At 34.7% G+C, this 22,729-nt stretch overlaps 1 protein-coding gene across 3 annotated transcripts in view; it reads right to left on the bottom strand.

Moving 5' to 3' along the window:
- Positions 1-1,579: 1,579 nt before the first annotated feature.
- NAA35 (N-alpha-acetyltransferase 35, NatC auxiliary subunit) overlaps positions 1,580-22,729 on the bottom strand; it is a 94,084-nt gene continuing 72,934 nt past the window's right edge. For all 3 annotated transcript variants that reach the window (XM_068553401.1, XM_068553403.1, XM_068553402.1), the window contains 9 exons: positions 16,350-16,416; positions 14,854-14,952; positions 14,062-14,240; positions 10,582-10,718; positions 8,783-8,850; positions 6,500-6,640; positions 5,675-5,797; positions 2,805-2,885; positions 1,580-1,954 (listed from right to left, as the gene is read on the bottom strand). In XM_068553401.1, coding sequence (XP_068409502.1) covers positions 1,895-1,954; positions 2,805-2,885; positions 5,675-5,797; positions 6,500-6,640; positions 8,783-8,850; positions 10,582-10,718; positions 14,062-14,240; positions 14,854-14,952; positions 16,350-16,416 — 955 coding nt within the window. In that variant the 3' untranslated portion in view covers positions 1,580-1,894. The remainder of the gene's footprint in view (positions 1,955-2,804; positions 2,886-5,674; positions 5,798-6,499; positions 6,641-8,782; positions 8,851-10,581; positions 10,719-14,061; positions 14,241-14,853; positions 14,953-16,349; positions 16,417-22,729) is intronic.

Below are 22,729 nucleotides of genomic sequence, written 5' to 3'. Positions count from 1 at the left end.
CATTGTCCCCAGGATAAAGACCTGTCTGCTTTTCTGCATTCTTAAGGTGGTTAGATCTGTGAGGGGAGAGGTGGTCTTATTTCCCCCATCATTTTTTTTAGCACCTGGAATGGCAGATATTTTAAAAGTTCTAAAAAATGTAACTTTCAGCTTTTCTGATTAGAAACCTGCAGTTAAAACTTAGGAACACTCTTTGCTCTTAAGAAGACCCACTCCTGAAAAAACAGCCTTAGGTGCTCTCTAATTAGGCAGAACACTTGCTCAGTAACTTTCATTTACATTAGCTGACCTAATTAGACATCATTTAAAAAACGCCAGAGTGCCCTCTTAATCCAACAGTCCCTGGAGGCCCTGACCCGCATTCTTCTAGCTTGCCTCAGGCTCTTGGCGGTTTGCAAAATCTTGCTGTTTGTTATCCTCTGTGCATTTTCTTTTGATTCTTTCTTCTACTGCCTCTTTTCTACCATTTCTGTCATTTTTGTTTGAAGTGTTCAGAAATTACCAGCCAGAAAGTGTTTCCTTCTCAAAAAACTAACCACATAGCTAACAACAGGTATATTCTCTCTCTCTTCATTGCTCAAGTTTCTACTGTACAGCCTACTTTATTTTTAAAGACTTCTGGATTCTGAGATTTCAGGATGCCTACTGGCTGTTCCTGGATGACACATGTGTCGCCAGTTTACTTCAAACAGCCACGAAGGAGGGGGTCAGGAAAGTTCTTACTCTATAGCCGGCAAGATTCGCTCAGGTTAGCTGCTTGCAAATATTTCCAGAAATAAAGTTTCAATAATCACATTTGCAAGAAAGGTGTCAAATAAGAATTAGGATATTTGAAACTCAGAAACCACAGAGCAAATATAAAATGGGTGCTAGTCTTAAGCCAAGCCAAAAGTCAATTTAAGTTAGGCGCAGGGTAGCTCATTCTGCTAATAGTATTGCTTCCTGTGGAGGAGAAGGAAAGTGACACAGAACAGCAGAGCAGAGACAGGAAGAGGAACTGGCAGCAAAGGAAGAAGGGTGAAGCCACTGGCACTGGGCATTTGTAGGTATAGGTGATTTAAGTCAATTTTCAAAGCCAGAGGATGCTGGAAAGACCCTGATTGAAAATGTCTGATGGGTTAAACTGTGAAGTAGTAAAGAAAAAGGAGCATGCCGTGTTGAAACCTAACTCTAAAAGTGAACAAATCTATACAGTCTTATCTTTTGAATAATGTCACTAGCAAACATGATGTGTAATCTTTTAAAAGTGCCAAATGTAACAGTTAAAGGATTTTAAAAAAAAATCTATATTCTGACAGGTATATAATTTAAGATACCATGACACATAAAATCACAATCCCCATGTAATTTAGTCTCCCTATGTAGCTAGGAGGCCCCCCCAGAATCCCTTTTAAATGTATTTTGCCCAAATCCCATGTGAGTGTTTAAAAAAATCCCTTAATTTGAAACTTCTTTTGGATAATTTGTTTGAACTACTCAAACATTAAGAGTAATAAACACCTTCAATTCTTAACATGTATCAACAAAGTGCTATTGTTTTTCATCTCCAGTAGTACATTTTTTGTCAAGAAATTTATTAACCTTTACAAACACTATTTTCACTCAATCATTCATAAAAAATGATTTCTGAGTAAATCTGTAATAAAACCATATAACGTTCATCAATGCATTCAATAAGACCAGTTTCATCCATGGAACATAATAAACCACTTTAAAACAGCAGTTTTCATTCACGTCATGTAAGGCTGTCAAATTAAAAGTATTCCTTATAATGGGTTGTTACCCAAGAAATCCATCTCACTGCATGTTATGTGGTAAGACTGATGGATAGATCCTCTAAGAGTAGAATCTGAAAGTAGACTCCACCTCTTTGGTCACCTTTTCAGTCTCTCTTTCAAACAAGTTTCACAACAGGAAAATATTTGTGAGCAGAGAAATCAAATTCAGGAGGAACCTGTAAAGAAAACAAAGTCAATTAATGTATCTTATACATATTCAGACAGTAAACAAAATAAAGACTATTATAATTTTAGAGTTTCTCATGTTTTTAGAGACAAGGCAGCACAAAAGAGATTTAGAAGAAAATGATGTAGCTTATCTCTGGGATTATGAAGGTCATTAGAAAACATTCTGAGCAGTGGTTTTCTAACTTCAGAGAATAGTTAGCAAAGGAAAATGGACTTAAATTACAGGAAAAGGTCATGGGCCAGCAATTTTTTTTTTAGTTCCAGGGTCGCTGATACTCCTGAGCAATGAAATGAATCACTGCTAAAGCAAAGCAGGAGATAAGGAAGAGAGATCATAGAAAAGCAATGGGAGTAAACAAATAGACGTATGTATATAATGGGCAAATGCCACCAAAAATGCCTCGGTGGTTGGCCTCTTACTTCTGCACCGAATGTTGATACAGCACTAATGATACAACAGCATTACCAACGGAAGCTTACAGAATCTTCCATGTCCTGAGCCATTAAAGTCTTTAATTATTGAAGCATTCACTTTTCTAAAGGCAGATGACTTTTTAAATAACTCTCCCATAAATTTGTTTATACACATTTTCTTTTATTACCTTAAGTCACTCAGTAATTTACATGGAAGCGCAGACTTTAGAGATTTTAAGTCAACAAAATCTTTAAGTTTCAAGGAAAAACGGCAAGCTCTAATTTATTTTCTGCCACTGAATCTCTTTTAGAATAGTTTCTATGAGCGTTTTGACTTTTTTTAATATTTATTCATCTTACTGAAAAACAAAATGAAGTTTTACAATAAATTAAGACCATTTATTTTCCCTACAATATACTTACCTTAGATTCCTTTTTGTGTCCTCCTGCCAATAACTTCACAACCACAAAGTTGGGTTTGGCAACCTTTAAAATTCTATTGACCTAAACAATGAGCAACATTAAGCTATCAAAACATAAAATTCATAGTCAAAATGTATTGATATATAGATAATAAGAGGAAATTGGCACGATGTAAGTGTTGATATTTTATTAAAATAAAGGCAATTTAAAAACATGAACACCATCATACGTCTTTTAGTAACACAGAACTCTAGTAGTCAACCAGGAAAACTTGAAAGGGCTACTGTATCTCGTTTTCATTAAAACAAAACATTACGTTGCAAAGTCCTACAAAGACAATACAATATAGTGTTTGGGGCATGGACTCTGGAGTTAAGCTGTCCGTTTTCAAATTCCAGCTTTGCCACTTACTAGCTATGAAACCTCTGGAAGTTTTCTAACCTCTCTGTTCCTTAGTTTCTTCATCTGTAAAAATAGGGATAATAATTTACCTATCCCACAAAGATTTGTTCTGAGGATTAAGTGAGTTAATACATATTATGAGCTGAGACCCACACCTGGCAGGTAATAAGTGTCCTTTAAGTGTTGACTGTTACTTCTGACAACCATTTGTCTAAAAGGCTTCGCCTGAACACATGAATAACAATGGAATGGAATATTCACTTCTCTTAAGAGGAAGTAATGGGCAACTTGAAGGAAAACAAGTTCCCACTGCCCTCTTCTTAGTGACCTCACTTGACACGTCACCACGAGTTCAGGAACTGCTTCTCCTCAGCTCCAGATCACACATCCACTTACCTACATGACTACTCCATTTGGACATCCAAAAGCCATGTCCAAAACTGAGCTCCTGACCTTCCCAGCCCTGCCTCCCCCGTGCTCCAGCCTGCAGTCTTCCCTACATGACTCAATCCACCCTGGTGGTGCTCAGGCCAAAACCCTCAAAACCATCCTTGACTCTCTTTCTCTTACCCCACATCCAATCCATCACCATCAATCAATCCCATTGGCTAGACCTTAAAATTCACAGAGGACGCAATCACTTCTGATCCACTGGCACCACCACCTTTCAACTGGATCATAGCTATGGCCTCTAACTGGCTCCCCTGCTTCCACCCTTGGTCCCACCACAGTCTCTTTTCAGCACAGTGGCCAGAGTGATCCTTTAGAACAAAAATCAGATCTGGTCACACCTCTGCTCAGAACTCCCCAACAGCTCACCCCCTTGTTCACCTCACTCCAACACAAAGCCCTTGGCTGTTCTTCAAATACAACAGGGCACACTCCGACCTCTGCACCTTTACACATAGTGGATCCCTCTGCCTAGAAGGCTCCATCCCCAGATGGCCACGTGACTTGCTTCTTCACCTTCTTCCAGGACTTGCCCAGAGGCCAACTTATTTAAAAATGTCTAATCCCCTCCACCCGCCTCCTTCTTGTAGCATTCACTATCCCTATTCCCAGCTTGATTTTTCTTCATAGTACTTATGATCTTCTAATACACTATGTAACTTATTTATTTATTTACTGCTTGCCTCCCCTGCCCCGAGGAGGGCCCAGATTTCTGTGTTTTTTCCCTGCTGGAACCTACCATAGTGCTTAGGACATAGTAGGCACTCAACAATATTTGTTGAGTTAAATAAATGAAGTCCACTAAAAGAAATATTCCATCTATTACAGGCACCTTCCTCTAATTTTTACACTCCCCCCTTTTATTTTCTTTCATTACATGACTATCTATGATTTTTTTAAAAAGTCATCTCTCTCCTACCCCTCTTCCCTAAGGCACTTAGCAACCCTAAGAAGCAAACACTGTTATTAATTCTTATGTATCTTTCCAGAGATATGTTATATTCATATAATATTGGCACACATACATGTGGTCTTCCTTTGTTCCTCTTGACTGAAATGGCAGCATACTATACATACAGATTTTAAGCTTGCTTTTTAAACTTCTTATATTCTGAAGAACATTCCATTACAGTAAATAAATATCTTCCTTGTCCTTTTTAGGGCTACATGGTACTCTACTGCATAATGAAAAATCATGTAACAGTTCCTTTTGATGGACACTAAAGTTTCCTCATTCTTTTACTATTACAAATCCTGCTGTAATAAATACTCTTGTATATTCATCATTTCCCGCATGTGCACATGTTATCTATAAGATAAATCCCAAGAAGCAGAATTTCTGGGCCTAAGGACATGTGATTTTTGACAGATTGCTAAAATACCCTTCCATGGAGTTTGTACCAAGATATACTCCACAAAATGGTCTGTGTGTTACAGGTAACTCTCATTTACAGAATAAACGCATTTCAATAAAATTAGGTATAAATTATGAAACTAACAAAAGGCTGAAACAGTATTTTATATTTTATAAGTTCTAAACTCTAGAATGATACTCAAAATAGTCTTCAAAACAATAGTCTTTATTTTAAGTGGAATACAGTTGTTTTTACGTCCTGTGATAATTGACCAGATCATTTTTTAGATTTAAGATTTATATAATTATATTTTAATACAGTAAACTATAAATTAAAAATTTTTAATCTTAACAACTGAACTGTGGATCAATCTGGATCTTATTTCTATTCTTTCTGCTTACTTTATGGTTCTAAGTCTTAATTTCTCTTTGCATTGATTTCTAAATGTACACAAAGGAGATATTTACATCACTTCTTTCATCAAATAATTTTAAGTCTGACAAGGTTAGGTTAGCAAAGCTATTTGAAATCCTTAGCAGAAACATGACAGGCTTCATTTATTAATACTGTAAGGTTCGTTTTATAATTAAACTGTCATCCAGTAGTAAGATAGGTACTTCCTGCCAAGCTTTTCCTCTAGAATTACTGTGACTGCAGTCTTACCTCATGGTCTGGGTTTGGGATATTTTCCAATATCATTTTTGCCTGCTGAAAGTGCTTACTAGCTGCCACATACAGTTCTGGAGACTGAGGAGGAGGGCTATATTTATTGAGGTCAGACATTTCCTAAAAAAAAGAAATACTATTATTTAAAACATGCTTAATATGAAAAAACTCTAAAATACCTTTTTTTTTTTGATTAATTAATTAATTAATTAATTTTTGGCTGTGTTGGGTCTTCGTTTCTGTGCGAGGGCTTTCTCTAGTTGTGGCAAGTGGGGGCCACTCTTCATCGCGGTGCGCGGACCTCCCACTATCGCGGCCTCTCTTGTTGCCGAGCACAGGCTCCAGACGCGCAGGCTCAGTAGTTGTGGCTCACAGACCCAGTCGCTCCGCGGCATGTGGGATCTTCCCAGACCAGGGCTCAAACCTGTGTCCCCTGCATTAGCAGGCAGATTCTCAACCACTGCGCCACCAGGGGAGCCCTAAAATACCTTTTTTAAATTAAAGAATTCTACATTGATTATCCATTCACATACGGACACTAAAGCAAACACCTGGCATGTCCCTATTTTTTTCCTATTCAATTTTCAATCTTCATATACCACACCTCATATTATTCTCATATTTAAGTAACTGTTAATGTGATGAGTATATCCAAAGTCAAATAATTTTCATACTATTTAAAACTGCTATTTTATCACTTTATCCCATTGATCCAATTAGTTTGACTTGACTATTTTAACAAAATGGCTAGGTACGAACAGCCCATCACCAGGGAGGTCTAAGACTAAATATTTTACAATTATTTTAAGGAGCAGGTTTCACCTTGAACTGCAGATAGTGCACTGGTGGTGGTGTCATTACACTGTTGAATGGAGCAAATCTGTGCTCATATCGAACTTGTTCACTATCGAGCTCAAACTTGGGTTTTCGTACTTTGCCATCCATGTCAAATGCTACCATAGTCTACAGGAAAAAGAGAGAAAAACAGATGGTATTAATATGAAAATGTGAACATCCTCATTAATACAGAATAGAAAACAAGAAACAGCTATCTACATATAGTTAATCAAAACAAGGCTCAGAAATCAGAAACAGGAAGAGAAAAACTGGCTTTAGTATTCATTTTGATATCCTAAGCCACCTTTTATACAAAAAATGTTCAAGTTCCAGTGTCTAATATATTACTAATTTTCCTAGTGAAATGATACCACATGCACATTATTCTTCCTAATGCTTTTATAATAGCTTTAAAATCTTCAAGTAAAAGCTCCTGAAGAAAAAGTAGAATATAATTTTTATAAGAAAAGCATTGGTCCTGTTTTTCAAACAGAAGTCCATATTCTGTTTTATGTATTTTAATGTAAGTTGCCTTAAATCATTTCTTGAATTGCCAAGCACAACTTAAGAGTTACTAATTCCTGAAAATGCCTGCTTTGCTTAAGCCATTTACTGTGGAGCTTGCCCCATTCCTAATACACTTCTTAAAAAAATCCAGACCCCATCTCTTCCAAGAAACCTTTCCTGATCATCAATCAGAAGTAAACTCTTCCTTCTCTTAGTACCTATGACACATATATGTCACCTGGCCTGTCATTAACTAGGCACGTGATACAAGGATCACATCTGATTAGACTTGGTATGCTGCAATGTAGCCAGTACAAGATATCTGACACATGACAAGGGTTCAATATTTGTTAAATTAATATAAACCACTAGACTTGGAAAAAAGGTAATTTTCAAGTAGATAGTAAAAATAAAGGTGAAATTAGAACCTGGAAAGAATCACAGAACAGAGTTCATTTTATTGGGTTGGCCAAAAAGTGCCTTCGGTTTTCAAGAAAAAATAAAAGACACATTTTTCATTTTTACCAAGAACGTCATTGAACAACATATTCACCCTTTTTGTTCCACTACCTTCTGCATTTTTCAGGCAACTTCATAATTCCATCTTCCCAAAACTTTTTATCTTTTTGAGCAAAGAACTGTTCCAGGTGCCTTTCACAGTCTTCCAGGGAATTGAAATTTTTTCCATTAAGAGAATTTTGTAAAGACCGAAATAAATAGAAATCCAAAGGTGTAATGTCTGGTGAATAAGGTGGATGAATCAGAACTTCCCAGCCAAGCTGTACCAGTTTTTGCCTGGTCATCAAAGAAACATGCAGTCTTGCATTATCCTGATGGAAGATTATGCATTTTCTGTTGACTAATTCTGGACACTTTTCGTCGAGTGCTGCTTTCAGTTGGTCTAACTGGGAGCAGTACTTGTTGAAATTAATCGTTTGGTTTTCTGGAAGGAGCTCATAATAGAGATCTCCCTTCCAATCCCACCGAATACACAACATCACCTTCTTTGGATGAAGACCGGCCTTTGGTGTGGTTGGTGGTGGTTCATTTCACTTGCCCCACGATCTCTTCTGTTCCACATTATTGGACAGTATCCACTTTTCACTGTCCATCACCATTTGTTTTAAAAACAGAACGCTTTCATTACGTTTAAGTAGAGAATCGCATGCACAAATACGGTCAAGAAGGTTTTTTTCGCTAAACTTATGTGGAACCCAAACATCAAAGCGATTCATATAACCAAGCTGGTACAAATGATTTTCAGTGCTTAATTTGGATATTTTGAGTATGTCGGCTATCTCCCGCGTGGTATAACGTTGACTGCTCTCAATTAATGTCTCAATTTGATCGCTATCAACTCCAAGCGGTCTACCCAACCGTGGAGCGTCCTCCAGCACAAAACTTCGCAAACCACTTTTGACATGTTCGATCAGTCACAGCACCTTCTCCATACACTGCACAAATCTTTTTTTGCGCTTCGATTGTGTTTTTACCTTTCTTGAAATAATAAAGCATAATATGCCAAAAATGTTGCTTTTCTTCCATTTCAATATTAAAATGGCTACACAAAAATTCACCAATTTTGATGTCTTTTTTTAAATGCACAGTGAATATGACAGCTGTCACATACAATCTAACAAAATTGTTTCGAATGAAGTTAAAGACAACTAAGTGCTACCAGAGCCATCTTACAGAAAAAACTGAACGAACCTTTTGGTCAACCCAAGAATTAAACAATGTAATAGCAATGTAGCAACTTACTTTAAACATTCCAGCACACATATTCTGATATGCCTGGCTCATTGTGATCTCTCGGCTCAATGGGCGAACTGTAATTAGAAAGAAAATCATCCAAACTCTTTCCCTCCTCCTCTTGCATTACTGCAGGAGAAATCTAAATTTAAAAAACCTTCTTTCTACCTTGTTTACTAAATTAAAATGTCAAACAGTTTGTTCCTACAGGCTAAATTTTATTTTATGGCCCAAATCTACAAATAATAAAATATAGCAGAAAGTTTAAACAATAACTGTGTTCCCAAATAGTTAATACCATAAGATTTTAGTATGAATTAATTGTAATTTCTTCTCAAGTCACAATACAGGGACTTCTTTTATAGGAACGCCATGGTGATAGAAGTCATTTAATGACCCAGGCAAAGTGTTGAAATCTGAAGGGAACACAAAGCACTATTTTGTAACAATTGTAGCCTATCTGTACCCTCCCATGAGTGATTAACAGGGGAGTCCCTTTGAAACATATCTTTCTCCTCACGGTCCTTGGGCAGTATGCCAAAGTGCTCTGTGATCATCTTTCTGTGCTGACTGTAACAGCACAACTCCAGATTTCCTTCCTGAGCTGTCAGCCTTCTGTCAAAAGAGTATCAAAAGTCTCCTGCTGTCTTGTTCGTTAACCTATCTTATTCCATGTGGCTACTTCTTCTTGTCCTAAGGTCCTTTGACACATGAAATAGCAAAGTAGTAAAAGAAAAGCAAAAAAAGGAACCAAAAGGTTTGTACCAATATTGTGACTCAGTTTCTACCCTTATACCTTCTGAAGAGAAGATGGGCGAGAATTAAAATATAATGACTAATTCACCCATTAAAATGCACAGGTAGCTCACTCCAATGTTACTTATTTCTTAAGTTTAAAAATAATTCACAGACTCATGCAGCTCAATATTAAAAAAAAGAAACAACCCAATCAAAAAATGGGCAGAAGACCTAAATAGACATTTCTCCAAAGAAGACATACAGATGGCCAAGAGGCACATGATAAGCTGCTCAACATCACTAATTATTAGAAATGCAAATCAAAACTACAATGAGGTATCGCCTCACACTGGTTAGAATGGGCATCATCAGAAAAATCTACAAACAACAAATGCTGGAGAGGGTGTGGACAAAAGGGAACCCTCTTGCACTGTTGGTGGGAATGTAAATTGATACAGCCACTATGGAGAACAGTATGGAGGTTCCTTAAAAAACTAAAAATAGAATTACCCTATGACCCAGCAATCCCACTACTGGGCATATACCCAGAGAAAACCATAATTCAAAAAGACATATGCACCCCAATGTTCACTGCAGCACTATTTACAATAGCCAGGTCATGGAAGCAACCTAAATGCCCATCGACAGATGAATGGATAAAGAAGATGTGGTACATATATACAATGGAATACTACTCAGCCATAAAAAGGAACAAAATTGGGTCATTTGTAGAGACGTGGATGGACCTAGAGACTGTCATACAGAGTGAAGTAAGTCAGAAAGAGAAAAACAAATATCATATATTAACACATATTTATGGAATCTAGAAAAATGGTACAGATGAACCGGTTTGCAAGGCAGAAACAGAGACACAGATGTAGAGAACAAACGTATGGACACCAAAGGGGGAAACTGGGGGGTGGTGGTGGTGGGATGAACTGGGAGATTGGGATTGACATATATACACCAATATGTATAAAATAGATAACTAATAAGGACCTGCTGTATAAAAATAAATAAAATTCAAAAAAAATTCACAGCACCTTTCTAACTTTTTTTTTTTTTTTTACCTTTCTTCTTTTTTTTTGTTTTTTTACTACTACGGCCTTTCTGCTGCTCTTCCATTATCCTTTCCTCTGCCATCTGAGAGCCATCGGCACGACTTAATGTTGACATCAACCATGCATAAAGGAATTCAGAGAGATACCTTAATGGAAAGAAAATGTTAGTCAATGGCAGATGTATAAATGAGATAGCTTGGTCAACGCAAGTACTAGTATTAATAAAGAGATATTTTTTATAATGCTTTAAAAGTTTTTTTCCAAAAACAAAATTATTCAGTTAGATAATTGATAGATTAGATCTTACAAGAAATGGGCATTACAAATGATTAACTTTCCCTTACTTGTTGCCACACAATATGGAAAATTTTGTTTAATTTCCTACAATGATATGAGTTTTACAACTTTTCTAAAGATTTCTGGTGGGGAGGGACAAATTAGTGGTATGGGATTAACAGATACAAACTACTATATATAAAGTAAGATAAGCAACAAGGATTTACTGCATAGCACAGGGAATTATACTCATTATCTTGTAATAACCTATAATGGAATAGAATCTGCAAAAGTACTGAATCATTTTGCTGTACACCAGAAACTAACACAATATTGTAAATCAACTATACTTCAATTAAAAAGCGATTTCTTGATAATTATTTATATATATGTAAATCAAATGAATGGCCATTAAATTGTTTTTACTATATCAATATAGGTCACATTTCTCCTAAACCTATTAAGTTAATGTCTTATTTTGTTATTAATTACAAAAGGAAACAAATACAGAAAAAAATAAAAAATTATAAACATGCAAGCATATAATTTACTTGAGTTTACTCAATAAGGAAATATGATACAGATTATTCCACCAGATACTAAATTTTCATAAGTTTAAACTAACAAACAATACGTTCTCTTAAGCCAGAGAAGCAGTTTAAATCTAGGATATGAATATATATTCTTTAAATAAAATTAAGGACCACTACTACATTAATGAAAATCAAAGATTTATAAGAAATTTTATTATGATCAAGTTTGAGTGTATGACACCTATTCCCCAAATTTTTCAAACAGTTACAAGGCAGGTTACAATATTAAAACACATAAAAAAAAATAAAACATAAAAAAAGAACATTTTAAAGCAAAACAAGGGAATTCCCTGGCGGTCCAGTGGTTAGGACCTGGCGCATTCACCGCAGTGGCCCAGGTTCAATCCCTGGTCGAGGACTAAGATCCTGCAAGTCACGTGGCATGGGAAAAAAACAAAAAACCAAACAAATGAAAAGATACACCTGGAATGACTTAGGTACTGTATCTTAAAGCTAAACTGAGCACTACGCTTCCTGGCAGTTAAAGCAAACCAGTATATATATATATATATATATTTTTTTTTTGATTTAAAAAAGTATATAATTTCACATGGAGAGAAAATCATTCCTGGCAATGAATTTAAGAAAAGCATTCAATATAGTATACTTTTATAGGATACAAATGAATTTTTTTCCCCCATCACACTACAAAATGAGGGTTTGTAACCTCTCTTAACTCAATGAGAAGACTTTTTTCTTTTTTTTTTTTTTCTGCCGTGCCATGCAGCATGTGGGATCTTAGTTCCCCGACCAGGGATCGAAGGCAGTGCCCCCTGCAATGGAAGCGCAGAGTCTTAACCACTGGACCACCAGGGAAGTCCCGAGAAGATTTCTGTATGGAACTAATGATATCTTTTACCTTTTAACTATCTAACTGAAGGACAGACAAGTAAAGGGGATAGCTGGCACAATTCAGGACTCTCCTTTCAAATATCAGATATTTCAATGAGCTTTTATTAAGTGCTTTATCAAAATTAATACACAGTTATATCTAAGGAGAGTCAGAGTGCTAATATTCTATACCAATTCTCAATTGTGATCTCAGGACCAGCAGCAGTCTCACCAGGAAAGCAGTTAGAAATGCAAATGATTCAGTGGGTCCTACCCTAGACCTAGTAAACCAGGAACTCTAGGAACAGAGCCCCAGCAAGTTGCTTTCCGAGTGATTATGATGCACGCTAAATTTAAGAAGCACTGTTTTCTACTGATTTTAAAAGGGTCCACATGCTTTAGGAATCACATTCAAGAAGAACAACAGTGTATTTCTTGTGAAAATATTGGAGCCCAATCTGTAATTTTGAAACTAAAAAGCAGTTAAAACTAACATGAAAGTAGACCAGAAGGGTACTTACAAGCAGAACTAAAATTTCTTTTGTTAACAAGAGAAGAAATGAATCTGCTCAAGTATTCAGGTAAATTTCTAATGGAGTATTTATCGGACTATCACTTGCCAATCCATCATGCAAAAAAACATATAAAAATTGTATCTTGAGAAATCAAGAGCACAAAAGCTTCCAATTAGCTGTCTCAAACCACAACACTTGAGCATGTTCCCCTATAAAATGCCTCGTTTGAACAGGGGTGTCTAGTATGAATAATAAAAAAAAATCCCAAGTAGCTATAACAACACCTGCTGGTAAGAGTTGTTACCTGTTTTTCATAACCAAGAATTACCTGTTAAGAGCCCTAGCAGCCACGACCACAAAACCATGTTAACAGCGTAGAAAATAATTACTTTCCTGCCTCCACAGCAGTGACTCCAGGGAATATACAATATCTTAAATACCATGTTAAATAATTTAAATATGAATTAAAAAGATGAACTAAGATCTAATTAGTTATATTAGATATATCTTAGATATATTAAGATCTAATATATTAAACTTAGCTGTTTGTGATGGGCAATAATAGGTCATTACTATTTTTAAATTACCACAACTAAATTACCATACTTTACTAGACTAAGAAAAAGATGCAAGATAACTGAATTCATTAGCTCTCAATTTTCTTATTTTATTTCTGTGACAGCTTTTTCACACCTAAAATATTCTCAAGCATCCTCTTACTAGGTTTATCTCATCTCCAACTGAAAGCAAAGAACTACTCTGCTGAAGATCATCTCTTATCAACTCCTTCAAAGCTCCTGAGACAAATCCTCAGGGCCATAGTTTGCAAGTTATACTCCCAATGATAATCTTAGCCATAATTTCTCCTCAGAAGAAAGATGTGGTTCAAATTTTGAAACTTATTTCAGTTAAGTACATTCCACAGCTAGTACACAGCATCACTGATGTCAGTACAAAATGTATGTTAATTTTTCTCTTTGGAAACAGACAAAAGCTCGTCAATTAATCCATTTACTTTGAAGCCACTTTTATTAGTGAATTTTAAATAAATATTACAATGGCTAGAAAAAATATATTTGTACATTGTTATGACACTTAAGATGTTTAAGATGATCTAGCTCTAATTTTCAATAGATATTTTTCAGTTTCCCACAACTAAATTTCAAATACAGTAAATAAAAACGTACCTTAAAGTTACACTCTACTTTACAGATACTCTCTCAGATGTTACGTATCCCACCCACCACCAATTTTAACTCCAATCATTCTCTTACCAATATATGTAATAGTACTCGTGCATGCTGTAGAGTTCCAATTCAAAGCCACTTAGAAGATACTGTATCATAATTCGAAGGTTATGGTAAAGGACCCAGGTACCTAAACAAGCCAAATGTTGCCTTTGGGGCTCCTGTTTCAACAGCATAGTGTGAAGGGCTGCATCAACCTTCTCTGCCTATCACAACAAAACGTCATAACATTAACTTTCTTTTTAAGGTAATGAGAGAATTACAAAAAAAAAAACCAGCTAAAAATAGCACATGAGCAGAAAATGTAAATCTCACCACCTCAAGAATTCATACCTTCAAATGTACCTTTGGTTAGGTCTACATTCAAACTTCTCATTTCTCAAAGGATCACATTTATCTAAACATTTCCTAAATTAAAAAGATATCCATTTTATAGTACAAAAGTAAAAATAACTGACTTCATATCTTTAGTTATATTATTAATATGGTTCTGCTCACAAATTTACTTGAAGATTAATACATTTTTATTATAATGTAAACTTGCTCTAATTATAACTACAGCTCTACACATATTTACAATTCATCCCGATTATCAAAAAAAATAATTTAAGATGTTTCAAGGTTTGGATTATTGTTTTGTTTTGTTCTGTAAACCCTTTCTTTGGTATACGTAACTGTTACATTTTAAGTCAAAAGGAAATTCACCATATTGAAAAATTAAATAGCCAAATTATTGTTCCAAAGAATTGTTTTTGAAAATCTGGTCAAGGTATATGAATTGCTTAATTTTGGAAGGAAGGGCAACTTGTTGGCTCTTACCTCATCCTGCAAGGTGGCAAATTCCTCAAGAATATGACCGAGCTTATCTCTCTGTCGAGCCCTGTTATGTCCATGGATCTGAATAAGACTACAGAATGGCTGCAATACACATACAATTTGTTAACCGTCAATATGAAATACGCTTATACTAAAGAAAATTAACATTCAAAAGTTAACAAGTTTTCAAAATCTTGTTTAAGGGAAAAAAAATGTATATAAGAATCATGCTATGCATACTTTTTACATAGGTGTTTCTTTTTAAGAAACTCAATACTGGAATTTATCAATAGCTAGAGGAGTGGCTGTTTATGAAACTTGTTTTCGTATGGCAAAAATATCTTCCTTCAATCTTTAGATATTTTCCCACAAATTAAAGAGGACAGTTTCTTTTTTGCTTATGTCAAGCCAAAAGCCAGTGTTCAAGGCTGCCACTTCTCTGCTGCTTTAAATATACCAGAATGCCTAATAATTAGATAAGGGCTAATACCTACAAACCCTGACTAAGGTTCTTTATTCCTATTCTTACCTACACAGTATTCTCATATAAAATATTGTAACATTTCATGAATCAGACAATAGAAACAGAAGTTTGTTCTGATTTAAGAAGTATGCATTTTAAGATTCTTTAAGGATAATAATGTTTTACATTTGCATACTTTGACAGATATATCATTTAATTGATAAGTAGCCGATAAGAGGTATAGGGGCAGTATTAACATTTCACTTTTTAAAGATTGAGAAGTTTACAGAAAAGTAAAGTGATCTGCCTAAAAACAATAAAATGTTAGTAATAAAAATAAAATCTGGTCTTTTATTGGTTTTCCTTTCATCAAACCATGCTGCCTTTATATCTATACAGATAGATAGATCTATCTATCTATCTATATATATATACACACACACACACACATATAAATATTTAGTAACTGTCATTAGGCAAGAAAGAGCTGTCTATAAAGAGCTTATAATTAAATAAGAATGATTTATAATTAATTTAATCACCTACAAGGTTTTTATTTTTCCAAATTATTTGAGATTTGAAAAAAGTTCATGCTCTCATCTAAAAGTGATAATTTTAATTTTACTATAATCCTGTTCTCATTAAGGCAGTACAAAGATAAGTGCCTGGGGATGTTACCCATATTCTTTGTTTATAAGGTCAAAAATAAATAAAGTTTTTGTGTCCATTTAAAAAAAAAAAAAGTGAACTCCTTTCTTCCCAGATGGGGGTCATAGCTTATTCTGTTTCTGTGGTCCCCAAGGGTTACAGTGAAAGGGCATCAAAAGGTGCCTCAGTATCTAACAACCTTCCAGGAAGACTACAGGTTATGAAGCTATCCACTAGAGTGTAAGAAGAGACAGAAATTTCCTACGAATTTCAGGGAAGATGAATAAGAAATGTCAGATGAAAAAATAGCACAAATTAATGCTACTGAAGATACTGCACACCAAGATTTTTAAGTGTCCACCATAATGATCCAAATTGTAGTTCTTACCCGAACACAGTGAGTAACAAAGGAATCAATACAGTCCTTAGCCTGGTGATTATTATATAGGCAGCACCTGTAAGATAATATAATATTTTTGTTATTAAAATTAAACTATTTGGCCTACATAAAGAAGTGGTGATTATTGTAGGTGCTACCAACACATAGGGAAAAGTGGAAAAATGAGAAAATGGAACCAAATACATTACTAAGTTGAAGACTGCTAACATTACAGTCTGGGAGGATCTGCTACCTGCCTGGCCCTGGAGGAAATACAGGGCTGAATAGTTGGAAAGATTTTTTTTTCTCTCCCTGAGGTGGGACTGACAGTAGCCTTTGCACCTAAGGAGATGGGAAAAAGTAAACACTTTTCCTGGCGCACTGAAAGGAGCTGACAACTTGCTACTCCTAAGTGTTTGCCATAACTGAGCAATCTGACCAGAACCTCAAAGATAAACAGGGTCATGGTCATGCAACAGATAATGACAGAGCATGCAGCAGCCAGGGGAAAGAAAAGGCAGGACACCTGGAACAGGTGGCAGCAAAACAGAAGTGGAAGGCCACTTACTTTGGGCTGGAAGGCCCAAAGTAAGAAAATTACTTAAGATGACAAAAATAAAGCCCTTAAAAAAAAAGACTTTCTGGATCTGAAAATTAGGATTTTCAAATTAAAAAATTTAGTAGGTGAAAGATGCTCATAGTAGCCTTGAAGTTCTAGGGAATAAAATAACTTTCTTACAACACAGCAAAAATAAGAGATAAATGTCATGAGGAATACAGGGGGAAAAAATCTACAAGATAGAGTATATAAGGAGCTCTTTAAAAAAAAAAAAGAAAAAGAAAAAGAAACAGATGAAGGTGAGGCAATAATTAAATAAATAATAAAATAGGAAAAATGATCTGATTTGAAGACTTGAGGCTTTAATGACTGATTTCCAGATAGGAATAGTTGAAAATCACACATGAACATTCTGGTAAAACTCCTGAACTCCTAAAATAAAGAGAAACTCTACAATCCTCCAGAAGAAAGTGTCAAGTCACTCACAAAGGAAAAAAACATTGTAACATCTGTAACATTGGAATTTTTAAAACAGCAGGATAACATCTATAGGCTACCATGCAATGAACTTTCCTATATACACAGTCGATTCTTGGTATTTGTGATAGTTATGGTCTATAAACTTGCTGTGGACCCTGAATAGAGAATACTGAAACACTGCTGCTGGGGTAAAATACAGGGTTAGGTTCCTGCCAGCCTCTGGTCCCAACATTTTAATCAACTGATCAATGTATAACCTTGGTTTACGTGTATTTCTTTTTAAAGACACTATACGTAATGTACATTGTTAATTGATTAGCAATGAACTCACGCCTGAGCAAACCTTATCTAACACACATATAATCTCTCTGTAAGGCACACCACAGCCTTCTTGTGCCAGGAACACTAGAAAGCCCATCACTACACTTGGAGGCCATTAAACTACAAAATCACCAACAAAAAGCACAAAAACAGGGGTATCTAATAGAGTTTACAGTATAAGGCACAAGAAGACAAGAGTTGCCTTGTTTGACCTCAGCGCTGGGCGACTTGAATATTTTGCCACTCTGCACGTGTCCATGAATACAGCAGGAGCAGAGTGAATATTGATTTGAGGGTTAACAAATACATTTTAGCAAGTAGGCAAATTAACAAATACAGAATCTGCAAGTAATGATCGAACTGTAGTTAAATCTAAATGGATAATGATAAGTGTGACAATGTGGAATCTAAGTGTTAAAGATTGTTAAATAGAAAAGACAAAATGCAAATTAAGAGGATGTAGACACTATTTCATATACGTCATATTGTCAAAAATTGAAAAGTCTGATAATGCCTAGACTATGGGGAAATTGGAATCCTTATACACTGTTGGCTGGCATACAAATTGGTTCAATTATTTTGGAAAGCAATTTGGCAAAACTAGTAAAGCTGAAGATGCACATGCCTATGATTGGCAATTAATTATATTTTTAAGTATATAGTCTATGTGCAAAAGGAGACATAATTCAAAGATGTTCACTACAGCACTGATTTCAACAGTGATAAATTAGAAACAAGGTAAATATCCAATTGTAGAGAAAAGCAAAATAAACTGCAGTACAGTTAAAGGACAGATTTTAACGAATAAAATAAATTTGCTGGATAAACTTGGTCAATTTCAAAATGCTAATGTTGAAGGAAAAAATCATGTGGCAAAAGGATATATATATATAGTGTGACAAAATTTATGCAAAGTTTAAAAACAAAATAAACTGATATTATTTATGGACACACATATTTGGGTAAAGTGTACAAGCATTCATAAAAGTGAAACACATAAACTGTAACGTAGTGGTTACCTCTAGGAACAAAGTAAGAGAAAAGGATGGGGTGAGGGAGGAGGATTTGAAATTATAGTCAGCAGTTCTCAAAATGTGCCCTAGGTTCACCTGGTGGTGACGGTAGGGGCGGCCCTTGAGGGGGTGGCTTTTGGGGAGAACACAAGGTCAAAACTATTTTCATAATAACATTAAGATGTTATTTGCCTTTTGCACTCATTCTCTCACAAGTGTACAGTTTGCTTTTCCAGAGGCTACGTGGTGTGTAATATTTCAACACACTGAAAGTAGAAGCAGGTTAAAATAATCCAGCTTTCTTCTACTAAGACAGACATGAAAGAGATTTGCAAAAAGGTAAAACAATTCCACTTTTCTTACTAATTTTTCTTAAAAAGTTATTTTCCATAGAAATGTTATTTATGTTAATATGCAATTTATGAATGTTATGTATGTATATTAACATGTAATAGATTTACTGTTTTTCAAAAAGAATAAATATTTTTAAAGTATTGTTTTAATTTCTAAAATAGTAGGTATCAATAAACAGGACCCATATAAACAAAAGCTATTTGGGTCCTTAATATCTTTTAAGAATGAATTCATTAAAATTAGCCCACTCCTTGATACTTAAGCTCAGCCCTACTCTTGAGACCTTTCAGTTATTACTTACTGTCAGGAAGCTTCATCCCCTGATTTTGCATAGCTCACTCACTTCATCCCCTGATTTTGCATAGCTTACTCACTTCATCCCCTGATTTTGCATAGCTTACTCTCTGTTTATTTACATGCATCACCACTTCCAAGAGGCCTCCCATCTAAGAGAACCATCTTATCTTACCTTATCTTATCTTTCTATACAGTACTTATGACCTGACATTATATATTTGTCTACTGTTTAGTCTCTCCCACTGCAAGGCAAGCTCCTTGTCAGCAGGAGTGTCCTTTTCTCCAGAACCCAGAAAGGTGTCCGGCAATAGCAGATACTAATTTATTATATTTATTAAATAAGGGAATTAATAAAATTTATTAATTCATATTAATATATTTAGTATTTATAAAATTTTATCAATTTCCTTACCAGTAATGGAATTTATAAAAGCAAAATAAAAACTCTGCTTAAAATGGATGGCGGTACAGGTGTCTGTCAGTTCATACAACTGAATATACGATATATTTAATCACAGAAATTTAAAAATAATTTTTAATGATCTCTATTTGCAGATTACACGGTATTATGTATTGAAAACCCTAAAGATTCCACCAAAACTGTTAGAACTAATAAATGAATTCAGTAAAGTTGTAGGATACAAACTCAATATAAAAAACTCTGTCACACTGAACTATCAGAAAGAGAAATTAAGAAAACAATCCCATTTACAATAGCATCAAACAGAATAAAACACCTAGGAATAAATTTAACCAAAGAGGTGAAAGATCTGTACTCTGAAAATTTTAAGACATTAATGAAAGACACTGAAGAAGATACAAATAAATGGAAAGATATTCCAGACACACGGATTGGAAGAATTAATATTGTTAAAATGTCCATACTACTTAAAGTGATCTACAGATTCAATGTAATCCGTATCAAAATTCAAACAGCATTTTTCACATTTTGATGTGACAAAAGATTAAGAAAAAAAGTAAATCTGCAATGCCTATCACAGATAAAGGATTAACCTCTCATAATATACAAAGAGTTACTACAAATTTTCTGAAAAAAGTAAACCACTTAATAAAAGTCAATGGGCACAGACGAATGGATAAAGAAGTTGTGGTACATATATACAATGGAATATTACTCAGCCATAAAAAGGAACGAAATTGAGTCATTTGTTGAGACGTGGATGGATCTAAAGACTGTCATACAGAGTGAGGAAGTCAGAAAGAGAAAAACAAATATCGTATACTAACGCATGTATGTGGAACCTAGAAAAATGGTACAGATGAACCAGTTTGCAGGGCAGAAGTTGAGACATAGATGTAGAGAACAAACGTGTGGACACCAAGGTGGGGAAACCGCGGTGGGGTAGGGATGGTGGTGTGCTGAATTGGGCAATTGGGATTGACATGTATACACTGATGTGTATGAAATTGATGACTAATAAGAACCTGCAGTATAAAAGAACGAACAAAAAAAAAACAACTAATACTAAAATTTCTTTGGGTTATTTGTATGGAAATACATTAATATAAATGTTTCAGACATTACATGAAATTTCTAAAAATCTTATACGTTCTGGTATAATGTTGTAAGTCATAATTCTAGTTATTACTTTAAAATGTATATCTCAGAAATAACTAAATTTCCTTGTCAACTGCATTATTATGAACTTTCATCAAATCTTTAACTGTGGTCATTTTTAAGTCTTGTCATTTACAGACAGTTCTGGGTGTACTCTGATGCTTTTGCAAAAATGTTCCTATAAAAGGGTTTCATCTTCAAGGAATTCATGGAAAAGACTCTGACAAGTACAAGTTTCTGGTAACTGACTATACTGCTGAACTGAATGAATAAGCATTTTCAGAACTCTAATGGAAAACTGATGAATTCATAGAAGTGCTAACAAAAGATCAAGATGAAAAAAAAAATTAATTACATGGGACTGAGTGAACTGATGAGGATGATTATAATTTTTGTGACTTTCTGTTTGAATAATAAAAAAAAAAATCCGACAAGGACTCAAGAGGCAAAAAATATACAAATCAATTTTCACTGCAAAGTAAAGGAGCTGTTACAGTGGAGGATTACTGGACTGAATGTCAATATTATGACATAGTATGAGTGTGTTTTGTGTTTGGTAATTGCAATCATTGTTGCTTTTGTTGTGGTCATCCATTTACAATGCTTGGTGTCGGTTTATTTATCTCTTGTAAAAATAAAATAGTGTGTGTGTGAAAAAAAAAAATCCTACAGGAGTAGGAGAGGGGAAAGTCAGGGGAAAGGGAAACAAGTTGGGTCTTGAAACACTTGAAGTAGTAGTTTATCAAGCAAAGGGAAGAGGTCTTCCATTTTCAGTTTCTTATTTCAAAAACAAGAATACTTTAAAACTGGAAAACTTTTTTTGTAAACAAACGAGAAAAAGACTATGCTCATTAGGTCTTCTATTTAAAATGTTCTATAGTACTATACTATTCCCTCAAAAAAAAAAAAAAAGTCAATGGGCAAAGGATATAAACAAGCAATTTATAGAAAAACCATTCTAAATGTCCAATAAATATCATATTAAGTGCTAAAATTAAACTAACAATGAGATATCACTTCTCACTCAACATACTGGAAAAAATTAAAGAATGATGACCCCTACTGCTGGTCAGGATGCAGGGAAAGTGTACTCTCTTATACTGTTAGTAGAAATATAAATTGTTGAAATCTTTCAGAATACAATCTGCTAATATATATTAAAATTAAAACTACACATGTTCTCCCACCCAGTAACCCCACCCTATAAAATACATTCATATTACGAAACATTTGGCAGCCATTAAAAAGAATTAACTAGGTACTTTGAGACATAAAGTCATCATGTATTTTTGAATGGAAAAAAGATAAAGAAATTTTAAAATAAAAATTTTTCATTTAAAAAAGCAATCCAAAAAAATAATTTAAAAGCTCATGATAAAAACAGTTTAATGTGATCCCAAATATATATAAAGTCATAGATGTGTGTGTCTTTATACACAAAGATATCCACAGTGATGGTCATCGAAATGTAGTTATCTCAGAGGTAAGATTTTGGCTGATTTTTACTGTTTTCCACATATTTTTCTACCATGTTTAAATTTTCAAGTGTGGCCATGTATTATTTATATAATCAGCTTCTGTTTCTTGTTTTAAATCAACTTACTTTCCCCCTGCCTTCCTTCCCCTATTAAATCAGCTTCCTGTTAAATTTTACTACTGAAATGTTTTTCAAATCTGTCTCCTCTTTTATATTCCCAGAGTTTAATCCTTCCTCATCTCTCACCTGTACAACGGAATTAGCCTAGCTAAACATTTTGCCTCCATTATTACTACCAATTTGCCTCCA

The sequence above is a fragment of the Eschrichtius robustus genome, chromosome 10 (genome assembly GCF_028021215.1).
Source record: "Eschrichtius robustus isolate mEscRob2 chromosome 10, mEscRob2.pri, whole genome shotgun sequence".
Lineage (NCBI taxonomy): Eukaryota > Metazoa > Chordata > Mammalia > Artiodactyla > Eschrichtiidae > Eschrichtius > Eschrichtius robustus.
Note: the sequence above shows the minus strand (reverse complement) of the source record. Positions and strands in the feature narration are given on the sequence as shown.